At 37.6% G+C, this 14,948-nt stretch overlaps 1 protein-coding gene across 1 annotated transcript in view; it reads right to left on the reverse strand.

The window, feature by feature from the left end:
* LOC126354380 (death-associated protein kinase dapk-1-like) overlaps positions 1-14,948 on the reverse strand; it is a 313,801-nt gene that overhangs the window by 60,490 nt on the left and 238,363 nt on the right. The window contains exons 18-20 of the mRNA XM_050003980.1: positions 7,679-7,864; positions 5,845-6,003; positions 1,060-1,374 (exon numbers count right to left, since the gene is read on the reverse strand). Of these exons, the coding sequence (XP_049859937.1) occupies positions 1,060-1,374; positions 5,845-6,003; positions 7,679-7,864 (660 nt within the window). The remainder of the gene's footprint in view (positions 1-1,059; positions 1,375-5,844; positions 6,004-7,678; positions 7,865-14,948) is intronic.

The raw sequence follows: 14,948 nt of genomic DNA on the forward strand, positions 1-14,948 counted from the left end.
CTAAAAGATGAAAACGTACACTTGAAATGCACCGAACAGTTGAAACTAGCCAATAGTTTTAAACCTTTTGTTTCAAATATATTGACTGCCTCAGGGGAAAAGATTAATAAAAGAAAATTTCTTCAGCAAACTGATAAAAATAACTTCATTGTTCTGCATGGCAATTAATGCTTGACTGTCAGAAAAATGGAAATAAAATAAAATTTGAAACTAATAACATATTTTAGCCTTCCGTAATTATGTGAATATATTTTAATTCACATGGTAGCTCCCGGCCAAAGAAATCAATTTTGTTTTCATTTCATGTGAGTGCAGTAGACAAAGAGGAAACAGCAAAATCACTCAATGTAAACACGCATCACATGGAGACTACCTGCTTCCCTATTATAGTTCAGACTGCTCTGCGCATCAGACCTGTATCTACAATATGTTTGTGAGTGTTCATGCGTGTGTGTGCATGCGTGATGGCGTGCATGCGCGTGTCGTCTCTTTTCAACAATGGCATCACTGGCTGGAAGATTATTTGTAACAGTCTTTTTGTTGTGCTTATCTACAAGTCAGCATCTCTGCTATATGGTTTAGTAGGGACTTTCTTTTCATAATATCGTTACTGAAATAAAGATTCGTGACCAAAAGTGGTCAAACGTCAGAGAAAATAAACTGAATAAAGCTTTGTGCGAAGAAATATATTACATTTTTGAGATATAAAGAGTGCAATAAGGGTGACAACTGCAACAGGAAAGGAGGAAGGGGGAAGTGTGTGGTGTGGCAGATTTTCGTAAACATTGCAAACTGCAGACTGAACAGACCTACTCATAGGGAGAGGGAGGAGGAGGGGAGGGGAGGGGGGGGGGGGGGCGACCTTAAGCAACCAGCCAACATGCTGTTCTGCAGTTGGTTATACATTTCAAATGCAGGTTGACTACCATTATAAGAAATGTTTTATATCTGGTTAACTTTATAGTCATTATAAAATAATGAGAAAGTTACTGATAATGCAAAACAAAGTTAGTTCAATATAACATTAAAATTCTTGAAACTAATTAGGATGTAACTAACCTGGAAACGGGGAAACAGACAGCGTAGCAGACATGATGAAGGAGCAGGTGCACGAAGGCGTAAGCCTCCGTAGCAAGTGGCATGGTAGCGAGCATCCCACAAACCATCTAAAGTCTCAACAAAATTGAAACATGGAAATTCAAATTCTGGTTCTGGTTCTAAGTAAGTGGCACAGCTGGACTTTACAGTAGGATCTTCACATTCACTTCCACTACAATCACAATCTTCAAATTCACCAGCAATGTCTTCATCTTCGTAACACCGAGCGCAAAGCCCTAGGGCCTCCAATACTGGCAGTACATCTGACGCAGGTAGCTAGGAACAGAATTAATTCTGCTCAGAAAAAGCACTTGTAGCTGAAGATATAAACATAAGTTGACCCAAAAGATAGCCTAGATGTAACAGCTTACAACTAAAAACTGTGTGATAACAGGAAATTGTGGATACAGTTTTCAATGCTAATTTACACAGATTGCATTATTGTGCTGCCTATGTGCAGTAGTCACCAACCACTCAAATATACGTGATAATAATGTATACATCAATGCAGTACAAGGAGTGAGCTATCAATAAATTACTTAGATGCTTCTTAAACTGTGCATTATTGATAGCTAAAAGTTTCTAATGTTGACATGAAAACGTGTGTTCAATATTAATCTTTCTGGACCAGAGTGACAGATATCAAATCTTTCCCCTTGCCAAAGAAATTTAAAAACAAATGATCAAAGAGAAGAAAATAGGGATTTTCATCATTCCAGAAGATATACACAACACTCTTCATGGAACATCTAAAATGTAAACACACAAATAGTATTTCACGGGAAGTTTGATATGCCCCACAACCTGTTATTTCTCTGTAAAACAACTGTTGTATTTGAGACAGAAAGTGAAAAGGGATATCTTGTCGGAGACATAAAACTTTCGGTACAAGCAAAAACATTTGGTATTGTCTAAAATATAAAATATCTATTTTTGTTTTGTGTGTGTGTGTGTGTGTGTGTGTGTGTGTGTATTTTGTGGTAGTTTACTTCATCCTGTGCATGCTCGTATCAATTTCAATTTTTTTTTTTTAATCCAACAGGACATAATAATATTGTTAAAAGCAATCAATGACGGTCTTCTGAAAAAGGATCTCTTTGTCATTATGGGTATATAACATTGGTCTGACAAGAGGCCCCTTTTCTAAATCTCACAAATGTCTATACAATGTTTCACAAAATAGTACCTTCTAAATTTTATAGTAATTTTAAGTAACTCAGAATAGTTTAGCATAAAAGAACATTTTGCAATGACAAACAGGAGAAGTGCTCCCTTCTATATGAGAGTTATAAATACTGACAGGTATTACCAATTTACAGTTGGCAGCCCTGAAATGCCAGCTGACAGCTAATGTTACTGAAGCAACAAAAATCTACACCTACAACATATGTTAACCCTGCTGCTGCTGCTAGAAATGAAATGGGCTGAGCTTGGAAGCAGAATGGAACACAAAGGACTTCATGTTGAAACAATTTCGTGGAGCTCATGAAATTATAGTAGGTGAGTATCCCTCACAGGTGTGGGAGGCAAGCTGTGGGCCCTCTGAAGACAATGTGATGGTTTAACTTTGGAGAAGTGATCCCCAGTAAAGAACAGAGTTGTTCTGCCAGTATGAAAAGCTCTGAAACAGTTTGCAAGTGTGTGTTTCTGCACAGGCATTAAATTCTGCTCTGTTTGCCTGTTTTTTAAGCATGTGTTGCAGTTCAATGAATATGGATCTTGAGGAGATACCACCTATGGGAGATGGGAGCGTGGAGTCATTAGCTACCTCGAGATGGTATTTAATGCTTAGATTTTTTGAGGTCCAATTGAAAGTAATAAATGTCATTTGTTGTCATGGAACCTCAAAGTTTGGCTTTCTGGTGTAGCTTTCACCACCCCTTTTACTTTGAACTTCACCTAGTTTAGTTTTTGAGGAGACTATAGGTGGAAGTCCTTTCAAATCAGCTGGATGCAGGGTATTGACCATTTGAGGTGTACATTTGCCAATCTGTTGGTCAGATCTGAGAGTCTTTCTGAAATATTGCTACTGGGCATTTATTAAAGATATAGAGGTAGTGACAATTTTAATCATGTCTGATGAGTCAAATTGAAGCTGTTGACTTTTATTTAGACTGTGTGAATAGTGCAGCAGTGCAGATAAGAACTCAGGTCTGTCGACAAATGTTTTGGGCTAAATTTCCAGAGTTAATCATCACATCATGTGTCTAACATGCTGAATTTCACTGAAAGATTGTGTGGATGTCTAAAGTGGGATTTTGCACAATGCCATGGGACCTCCAAGAATGAGGCAACAGGAACGTTTTAAATGGACAGTTTTAATTATACAAAGAAAGTACTACTTGCAAACACTCACTTTCTCAGTAGTCTTCCTGACACTGGGATTCACATGTGCAACATCTGTATACTACCTTAAAATTATTTCCGCACAAAATATGGAAAGACTGCACAAGACAATAACTGAAAGTTTATGTAGAGCAGAATTGTTGTATGACTACATGGTAGTTCTTGTGGGGTGACCAATAGCATAAAATCTACTATGGAAGCAATCAAAGAAAATAATGGTTACCTGATAGTTTCTTACAGGCATCACAAAATAAAGTCATCACATGGTAGATTTAAAAATATACATCTCCATTTATCACTGAAGTGAAAATGTATATGATGTGTGAACAATGAAGTTGCACTAATAATAATGAATAATTAACATATTTGTAAATTTTATAGAATTGTAAATGTAGGGGTGGTACATCACGTAAATACACATGACAGTTCCCTAACATGGAATCTGAAACATCTAGCATATTATCCAACTTGTGCTGTGACTTGTGCTGTGCCACAGCCTTCCACAATTTAAACATGTGAGCAGAAGCTGATCTTTACCTTTTACCATTTTTACATGGCTTTGTCACTTTGAATTATTACATAATGTTACTTCCTTAAAGCACCCCTTTATAAAAACAACTACAATCACTGTGTTTATTTGAGCATATAAAGTGCTGGTCTTAATGGGGCCTACCTCTTATTAGCCAAAATCAGCAACCTGTGATCAAACAAGCTGGAATATTTTTTCTTCCCTCTAGTTTTGCCATCTGCCTCCTTAAAATCTTAAAATTCATTTTTATCATGTCCGACTAATTACCATTAAGACACATGGATATAATCTGCATTTTCATAAAAGAAAAAGGTCAGCCCCCATTTTTAAAGAATATAACACTAGGTCTAATTTTGTACTTAGTTTATATTAAAAACAAAGATTCCAAGACCTACCAAGCGGGAAAGCGCCGGTAAACAGGCACAACACACAAACACACACACAGAACTTCGAGCCCTCGCAACCGGCGGCCGCCCCGTCAGGAAAGAGGGAAGGAAAAGGAAAGACGAAAGGATGCATACATGGTATGTATGGATGAATGTGTGTGTGTGTGTGTGTGTGTGTGTGTGTGTGTGTGTGTGTGTGTGTGTGTGTGTGTGTGTGCACGCGCGCGAGTATATACCTATCCTTTTTTCCCCCTAAGGTAAGTCTTTCCGCTCCCGGGATTGGGGTGGCTCCTTGCCCTCTCCCTTGAAGCCCGCATCCTTTCGTCTTTCCTTTTCCTTCCCTCTTTCCTGACAGGGCTAAAAGTTCTGTATGTGTGTTTTGTTTGTTGTGCCTGTCTACCGTCGCTTTCCCGCTTGGTAGGTCTTGGAATCTTTGTTTTTAATATATTTTTCCCATGTGGAAGTTTCTTTCTATTTTATTTACATCATCATTAATTTGTACTTAGTTTTATGTACGTAATTGATTTTCTAATTTATTTTGGCTATTCCTAGTTATTATCTTTCGTTATAGGGTGAAATTAGTTACTGTTTCTAACTTACATTCTATTGTTGACTTATAAACAAATATAAATTCAGTACTAATTGTAAACATTTGGAGGAACAACTATAGTATTCTTAAAGGATCTATTTGGCTCTATTCGAAAATACGTTAGCGAAGCCAGCTCTTAATTCCAAAGTAATTTTCTATTTTCTGAAAAGTATTGTTTGCATAACTATATTCATTAATTTCATGATTTAAACAAATAATATGGCTTAACCCGTGTAGTAGAAGAAACTGTTGAAAAGAACCAATTTTTCGATTTTAGGAGTTAATTGAAGGAGTTAAGTTTTAACTGTAATTTCTGTAAATTAAACATTGAACAATGTGTAGTTTCAGCGCCTATTATTGTGATTATATATAAGAGCATGATTTTTGGTACTGAGACAGTCAGTCCACTGTCGAGTTTCAGACACGAAACCTGTGTTGGTCAGAACAATAACAACAATGCATCAACTTAACTGTGAAACAAGTGTAACAAAATTAAGTTGTGTTAAATCAATGACAGTGTCTGTTCAATTTGTTTGAAAGACTGTGAAATGCATGATTAGGCTTTTACTGCTTGTAGATATTCAACAGTAAACTATTGTAGCAGTATGTGGATGTTTGCCTGCAACCTATTTATGAGGCTTATCGAAAGTTGAACAATAGTGCACTGGCTATATAACTGTGTATTATTGGGAGGGGGGTTGCCAACAGTGAAAGAGTAAAGAACTGTGAAATGCAAATGTGCACCTGTTGGCTACATCCTTTAAAGCAGTCAGTGTTGAACTCTGCACCCCCATTTTTCAGCCAGTATAGTAACACAGTACATCGACACTGAGGAAATCAACAATGAAATAAAGCAGGTGAACGTCAGAAACCTAAGTACAAAAGTTACATCTTACCTGCGGAACAGCTGCTTGGAAGTCATGAGAGGAATAGCACCCCGTTGTACGAGCTTTCACGAGGAAGTCTGGTGAAAGTAACTGGCCTATTAACTGACCCAGCCAGCGAGGGCTCAAAACCACCAATTCATCTTGAGCTGGAGTACGGAGCTGGACTATCTGCAAGAAATGAAATTGGTTTTCTTTGAATGCCCTCTCTCTCTCTCTCTCTCTCTCTCTCTTAGCCTTTATATCAACTTCTCTCTTCATTTTCAGTTATTTTCTTTAAATTTTATGTTCTCTCTCCCCACCTTCCTTTTCCCTGCAGAGTCCATGTGTACTTCCTGCAACATCTCCTATCCTCCAACACCAAAGTGAGCTGTGTGTCAAAAACCACTGTTTCCATTTCCATGTCTGTCATAAAATTTCCAATCTTCAAATTTCAGAAGCTAGCGCTCTCTTGAACTCTTTTTCTTATCAATCATTTGTGACTCATATATTTAGAATATAAAATTGTAGAAACAGAAATTAGCATTTGCACTTACACACTGTAGTTACAATTTTAGAGCAAAACACAATGTGTCTGTGATTACACAAGGAAGGCAGCAACTATAGCTGCGAAGCTTGATAAAAAGTATAGACTGAAATAAGTTATTCTGAAACGTTAATGTTAAACACAGCACTGGAAATTTTGACAAAAACTGAGGAAAAGTGAACTTAGCTTAAGGAACTGTTTGAATATTTTCATTAAAAACTTCAAGGAAACAGTGCCACAGCTATTTTAATCCTTTTGCAGGAGAAATTTTGGCAGCAACTCAGTGAAGTTAATCATATTAGAATTGTGGCCTTAACATAGCCAGTGCCTCTGTTTTGTGTGCTGGGATCAGTATTCTGCTGTCAGATACAGGCTGCACAGCTCAGAATGATTCTTACAACCAATGAATAGCTTTTGTAGCTGGGGACTTTTTTGTATAAGCCAACAGAAACAGCAGTCTATCAGCTATCTCAGAATTTCCCAATATATCTCCTGTTCAGCCCACAGCAAACCTTTAATATTTCTATTAATACACAGCAAGTCAGATTTGTAACTATTGTGATGCATCAACTATAGTGTATCCTAAACCTTTAGGGTCAAAATTATACATGTGGAAGACAGTGCTAAACTGAATATTTTAAGATAAGGCATAATGGTTGGATATTAATATTTAGTTCTTTAAATGAAATAAACAACCCACACCTTACAGGAACCATTAACAGTCGTGAATACCAGCTTCAATACACTCACTGCAACAGTGCACACACTTTTGCCATCCTCTCATAAATATCTTCAATGACTGTTGTACAATATATGAGGCAGCTAGGATCCTAGCAACCACCTCATTTCCACTTTAATGCATGTCTAGATAAAGCCAAACAGGGACATATCACTATCTCAAGATAGCACCAATGAATATCAATGCAGAAAGAAAAGCAGTTTAAAAACTCATGTGTCACACATGTTGCTCATTTAACCTCACAATGCCTGAAATATTCATTTTTTATCATTGTTTCCTGGTTCCAAAACAATCATTTTAGGAACCTTTACTGTCGCATAAGTCTGATGCTTGTGGTTTGGGACACCAAGTATGTAATAAATTTCCCCAGAACAACATAATGAAATAAATTACGAAGTTTTCTATTATTCCATTGTAGCAGAAGAGAGGCAATTTTTCATAAAAAATGAATGATTTCAATAGTTTATGGAATATTTACACTACAATAACATTGAAAGAGTGAAGTTACACAAGGTAGGAGATTTGAATTTTGAAGAGAATGTAAAGAGCAAATATTTTTACAATAATTTGTGATGCCAAACCTCTCCAGTAACTTCTAGTTGGTGTGCCAGCTCACGCAAATGTTCTTCTCCGGCCAAGGGATTGACACGGTCACGGACAGCAGCAACAAACTGAGACCAAGGCATCACTGGAAAGGGCAGCAGGCGACGCGTTTGTGATAACCATGACAGGGACGCCTCGAGGAATCCTGTCCAGCGTGGAATCTCCTGTAGGGTACCAAATTTGAACATGTTTATTTGTCTTCAATTACACATTCTTCATGCACATGTTTTCTCTTCTGTTGCCTATCTTCCCAATATTGTAGCTGATCTGAACCTGATACAAGATATCTGGGATGCTATGGGGTACCAGCTCCATGCCTACAAACCACTGATCCATAACCTGTACATTTTCCGTGACCTGTGCATTGACATCTGGTGCCATATACCTGCAGAAAACTACCTAGGGGTTATCAAACCCAAGGCATGCAGAATCACTGCATTATTATGTTCCTAACGTGAATCAAGAACAATATTCACAATGAGGCTGCATTATTGCTGCTGCAATGTTTTTCTTAACAAACAAACAAACAAATCACTTTAAATCAACCACACTAGTTCTCTTTTAATTTCAGGATTTGTTAAGAACTGAAGCTAGAATCACCAGTAAAGTGATTTATCTTACAACAAGGGAAAAATATGGGAAAAAATTACAGATTCTCTTAAGATAACTGTATCTTCAACTTCTTCTTTGTGTTTTGCTCACGAAGAGGTCTGGATAAGAAACTGGAAAACAGTTGTAATTTTTGACAAACATGGATAATAAACAGAATTTTTGAAGAGAAAAACTAAATGGAACAAGTCAAGGAATTTCGAGTATGTGCAAAACATAATCTTAAGCCACAGCAATTGACCTTGCTAGAGGTATATTTATACTATGAACGTGACTATACATACAGTGAATTATCGTAAACAGGTCAATGAGAGGAAAAAAGGGTAACAGTTTTATCAATGACGAACCACTCAACCTGGTTAAATAAGAATAATTTGCTTTAATGGCCAAAAGCTGTATTTGGACATGCATTAACTTTTTACCAAACTTTCATTAAAAGTGTATCCAGTCCAGCTTTTCTGAATTGTCCCTTAATTCCACCCACAGTCAACATTAAATTTATTTCACTGAATATTTTCATTGGCTTTGAAAGATTCAGTTAGTGTCACTATGGACAACTATTACTTAAATCTGTTTTGTGACACCACATCAAAATATCATTTTTCAGCAGTTTTATATGTTACAGGAAGCCGATATAGTTTAATTTATTAACAGAGATAAAACATTATTCTATGCAGTGGCACATTTGTTTTCATACTTTAATTATTGCTGAGCTGTTTTACTGAGATAACACTGTTAAAACTAAAAACCTGTTGTATTATGAGCAGCCTTGTTAAAGAAAAAGCACTCCGCATATATGCCTTGGGGCCTCATTCAACATGTTGAAGAGGCTATTCCAGCAGCCACTTAGCTAACAGGGTGCAACCAAATGCAGACTGTGACACAACTTGGAACAAACATTGCCTGTCGTCTGAGCTCTGATGTGGTACTTAGATGATTTCAGTGACTGGCTGAGAAGACTAGCCTTGCACATAAAGTTTCAACGAAGCTAACAATTTGTAGTATTGTTCCAGAACTGATATGGAACCCCTGGATCTAAGTGGAATGCAAGGATTAAACCAGAGACATCAAAGGTTCTGTGGGAATCTAGGCAGCCACTTCCTGGACTTGCACCACGAGTTGTTAACTGTAGGGTCCCCCTAAAGGAATCATATGTGTACGACACATGAGAGACTATTACCCAGATAGCTGACTGAGTGTAGGGAGACATGGGAGTATTAGTATATAATCCAAAGAGGTGATCAAGGCAGTCCAGTAGATGAAAATTTCTTGATTTCCAAAAAGAGTTTGACTCAGTACCACACCTACCATTACTATCAAAAGTATGAACATATGGGGAATATACCAAAATTTGTGACTGGAATGAGGATTTTTTGGTAGAGTGTACGGAGAAAGTTATCTTGGATGGATAGTCATCAACAATGCTGAAGTAACTTTGGTTGTATCCCAGGGAAGTGTGTTGGGATCCTTGCTATTCATGTTGCACATTAATGACCTTGTGGACAATAATTATAGTAACCTTAGATTCTTTGCTGATGATGCAGTTATCCATGATGAAATACTGTCTGAAAGAAAAATACTGAATTAGATTTTGATAAGGTTCCAAAGTGGGGAAGAGGGAAGAGACTCTTGCTTTCAGTGTTAAGAAATGTAAAATTGTGCACTTTTTTCTTAAAAAAAAAAAAAAAAAAAAAAAAAACACCACCACCACCACCACCACCATAGTATCCTGTGACTATAACGTCAATGAGGCATGACTGAAATCAGCCAACTCATACAAAAATCTGGGTGTAACATATTGTAGAGATATGAAATGGAATGATGACATTGGTTCAGTCATGAGTTAAGCAGGTGGTAGATTTTCAGTGGAATACTGGTGATATTCAAGCAGTCTACAATGGAGATTGCTTAAAGATCACTCGTGTGAACCACCCTAGAATATTGCTCAAGTGTGTGGGACCCATACCAAGTAAGACTAACTCTGAATGTGTACAGAGAAGGGCAGCACAAGTAGCCACAGGAAGGTCTGAAGCATGGGAGAGGGTCACAGAGATGCTGAGAAAACTGAACCATCAGACTCTTGAAGATAGATGTAAATTATCTTCAGGAAGCCAACTTACAAAGGCTAGGAATATACTACAAACTTCTATATACTGGCCTCACAGGGATTGTAAGGATAAGATTAGAGTCATAACAGCATGCACAGAGGGATTTCAACAACCATTCTTCCCACACTCCATACATGAACGGAATGGCAGGAAAACCTTAATAAGTTGTACACTGGCATGTACCCCCTGCCATGCACTCAATGATTTGCATAATATAGATGTTTTTTATTCAAACAGTAAACAGCTTCATGCTGGCAACTACATAGCATTTTGTCGAAGAGTTGTGAAAAAGACTGGTTTAATATAAAACTAAATAAACCTAACAGCCATTTCAGTGTTATTACACCATATAACTGCATTATTCTCATAATATGAAATGTGTGTTCTAGAATGAAGGTTTCTCCACAGTGGCAAGGGAAATCAGTGTAATTATCTCAGCATATCAACTACACCTCTGCTAAAAATTCTCCAGATCTGGATTTAAACAGCACTTCAAAAAATAAATAAGTAATTTCAGAGTGTTCAAAATACAGTAAAAGATTTTTACAGAACAATTTGGTATTTTATGCACTAGTGGTTGAATTTGGGTAGAGACATCCAACATTAAAGAAAATGGATCAGCTACTTGTCGCACAAATATCAATATTACTCTGACATTCTGAGTGTGGCAGTAGGCAATATCTCGCCTCCTGATCTGACTCTGAGGACAGCCGCCAGAGACAGCAGGTGAAGCCAACTGCAGAGAACACTGAAACCAGAGCAAATACTGTATATCACACAGCAGTCATGTGAAAAAAGGATCACTTGAAGCAACCACTGGACCCACACCGCCACAATAAAAATGCACTTCAAGAACAATCATCTTCATTGTTCACACACTTCTAATTTGTGTAAGTGTTGTAAAGACTGCTCCAACCTGTTGCTATTGTGTTTGGTACAAATGTCTGGATGTTTTTAGACTCTTGAATACTCTTGTTGCTGACAGTATACACTGATCAGCCAAAACACAATGAGGATGGGTGGGTGGTTTTGGGGGAGGAGACCTTTAGCAAGGTCATCAGTCTCATGGGATAAGGGAAGGAAGGTGGCTGTGTCCTTTGAAAGGAACTATCCTGGCATTTGCCTGGAGCAAATTTAGGGAAATCACAGAAAATCTAAATCAGGATGTCAAAAAATTATGACCATAACCTACTATCGATATAAGCCCGTCCATGCGATAGCAGCATCATCTGCTCCTGTTATACACAAAAGCAAAACAAACAGTGCCCTTCGAAGGGCTTGCAGTAGTCTTTCTTGTCTCTCTTGTGTGTACTTTTTCATAAAAATTCTCTTTCAGTTTTAACAGGGTTTATACGTGGACAAGGAAAAAAATTCCCAGATTTCTCCTGGATTTACTGGTTAAAAAGACACTTTCTCCCAGGTGGAAACATAGTTTTTCCCTGTTAACTGACAGTATATTTTCTCTCGGAACTGTATAACTTATCAATCCTTTGAATGGTTATGGTTTTATACATGGGCGTAGAATTTCCCGGCGCTTTAGAAAACGAAACACCTTATGGAAAGATGTTTGACGTGTAGTAACATGTACGCTGCATATTTTCGTATTACGAAAGTATAAATTCAAATTCCACCAAACACGGCATGTTACATTCCAAAGCATTGAAATCGAGATTGCGATGCTTATTTGTAAGCCAGTCATAGCTCATGTCACGTGATCTCACCAGCTGATGACAGCGGATATTCAGAGCTTTGGACACGTGGTGTAGACAGCCAACAGCAACATCACTGTTAAGTAGTGCAAACACACAAACAGGAAAAGTTAAAGGTTTAAATTAATATATATAATGTTGCTACAAGAAAAACAAAGCTTTCACATATAATATTGATCTCTCAGGCCAATATGATGGAAGAGAAGCTAAGCTTTCACATATAATGTTGGTCTCTTACGCACGTATTACATTTTAAGATATATCACACAAATGGGCTAGTAAATTTTTTTAATAGCAACATAAAAGTGTGATCTACTGGGCTATAAATTCCTCTAAGTGTCTCATCATCAAAGAGCTGATTTTTTAATGAGTCCCAGATTCCCAGTGAAGTAGGCATAGACCTGATATTAAGCTTTTCAATGTCGTTTCGGGATGTAAATTTCCTTGGGTACCAGTACTTTGTTATCTCATGTCTGGTTCTTTGTTATGGCATAATGCCATAGGTGCTAAAAGATGAAAACGTACACTTGAAATGCACCGAACAGTTGAAACTAGCCAATAGTTTTAAACCTTTTGTTTCAAATATATTGACTGCCTCAGGGGAAAAGATTAATAAAAGAAAATTTCTTCAGCAAACTGATAAAAATAACTTCATTGTTCTGCATGGCAATTAATGCTTGACTGTCAGAAAAATGGAAATAAAATAAAATTTGAAACTAATAACATATTTTAGCCTTCCGTAATTATGTGAATATATTTTAATTCACATGGTAGCTCCCGGCCAAAGAAATCAATTTTGTTTTCATTTCATGTGAGTGCAGTAGACAAAGAGGAAACAGCAAAGTCACTCAATGTAAACACGCATCACATGGAGACTACCTGCTTCCCTATTATAGTTCAGACTGCTCTGCGCATCAGACCTGTATCTACAATATTTCCAAACTGGGGCAATAGTAGATAGTGGCGCCCCTCGAGCGTCTGAGATAGGACGTAAAAAAAAAAAAGTTTATATTTTGTAATCGATGCCATTGAAATATATCCAGGACAGTGGAAATTAAAATGTCCTATGGTGCCTCTCCTGCTCCCAGTCGGCCGGTGTGACATCCCGACCCCCCCCCCCCCCCCCCACTCTAAAAAACTTTTCAGCAAGTTTGCAGTCTTTATTCCATATTAGCTAACAACTTGCTGCTTCATGTGACATAAAATTAAGTATAGGATACATAAAACCAGTGAAGAGTAGAGACGAGCAAGACAGTATACATTTCTTCAATCCTTAGCTCCTATAATATTTTTCTGTCTAATCTTGCTACAGTTTTACATGGTGTGCTTTCCTTTCTGCGAAAGGATCTGTTACCTCATCAAAGTTCGACAAACATTTTGCTACATGATAAATCGAAATGTCGTCGTCTAATACTGAAAAAGCTGTAATTAGAAATAGGCCCAAGACTGGCATGGTTTTCGACCAGATTACCTGTATTTTGTCACTGTCTGTGAATAAAACAAAATAGGCCTTTATAATATTGCAGCAATTGTAACAAAAGCCAAATAAACAATACTGTTTTGGCAGAAATGGTCATTTTTATAACACGGCAGATTATAATTCACAAAGTACCAATATCAAATTCCTATTAGGCCTGCTAAAAGCTTTATGTTACGAAACAGTTTTACACTTCATTCATACGCACCCGTTTCTCAAGCATGAGATCAAAAAGTAGTAGAGCGAAATTTTCATAGAAATTTGGAATCGTCTTATTCTTCCATAATTTGTGTGATGTTCTCGTTTTGTCTCCTTCGTCGTTCTAACGAACAATGTTGTCATCACTAATTCTGTATCTATTCCTGCCAATTTCAAAGCTTATTCGCCGGTAAACTGCGCTAACTCTGTCAGAATCACCAGTTTCGTTATCCCGCAATTATTCTCCGGTTAAAAGCGGCTGCTAGCCAGAGACTGTACAACTGGGTCTTGCTGGTATAGTGATCTGGCCAAAAATATTCTGTCAAAATTTCATTTTCTTGGATACGCCGAGAAGATAATAGGTAGTCTTTATTACCTATTAGTCATTTATTCGCACTCTAGTAGTCTGAATCTATGGATTTCGCAGGTAATCTTAACAACGCTCATCATTCGCAAACCCTATCAACCACATAATCAGACAGTGGTTGGCTTTCTTTCGTTCGGCTATACTCTCCTCAGCTCGTATAGCCCCTTTTGTCTGCAGGAAAGTTTATTTCTAGATGTGACGATTCCACTGACAGAGACATCATGTACACTATGCACGCATTCACAAATCAACATATGATTCATTCAGAAATCAACTTAGAATGTGTTCAACAATGTTCAAAAACCGTCAGGGACACATTTCAAAGTCATGCGAATAATCGATAGATCAATGTGCTGGATGCTAGGCACTTTGAGAAACAAGGTTTATATGAATTAACCCTCCCTCCCCATCCCGCACTCCTAGATCCCGGGCTGCTACGCAATCTGGCAGCTTGGGCACACCAGTAAAATTTTTCCTGGTAGCACATAGTGTTTTTTTTTTTTTACTGCAACTGTTTACACAGCAAACAGCGACGTTTCTGTAGCCAGAAGCGGAAGAAGATACTACTCAACTGCGCATGCGCTTGATCCCACTCGTAACTGCTAAAACATATCTAATATGAACAGTTATGACGTCATGCTCATCGGAGGAAATTTGTAGTTACGAAGCATTGCATTGTCTTCCTAAAGCCTTTGACACATTTCGCTGTTGGCAGGCACTTGTATGAGCACTGTGTTTTGTTAGTGTATATGGCACATTTCCTTTGCAATTTAAGTTTTA

This window comes from Schistocerca gregaria, chromosome 3, assembly GCF_023897955.1.
Source record: "Schistocerca gregaria isolate iqSchGreg1 chromosome 3, iqSchGreg1.2, whole genome shotgun sequence".
In the NCBI taxonomy this organism is placed as follows: Eukaryota; Metazoa; Arthropoda; class Insecta; order Orthoptera; family Acrididae; genus Schistocerca; species Schistocerca gregaria.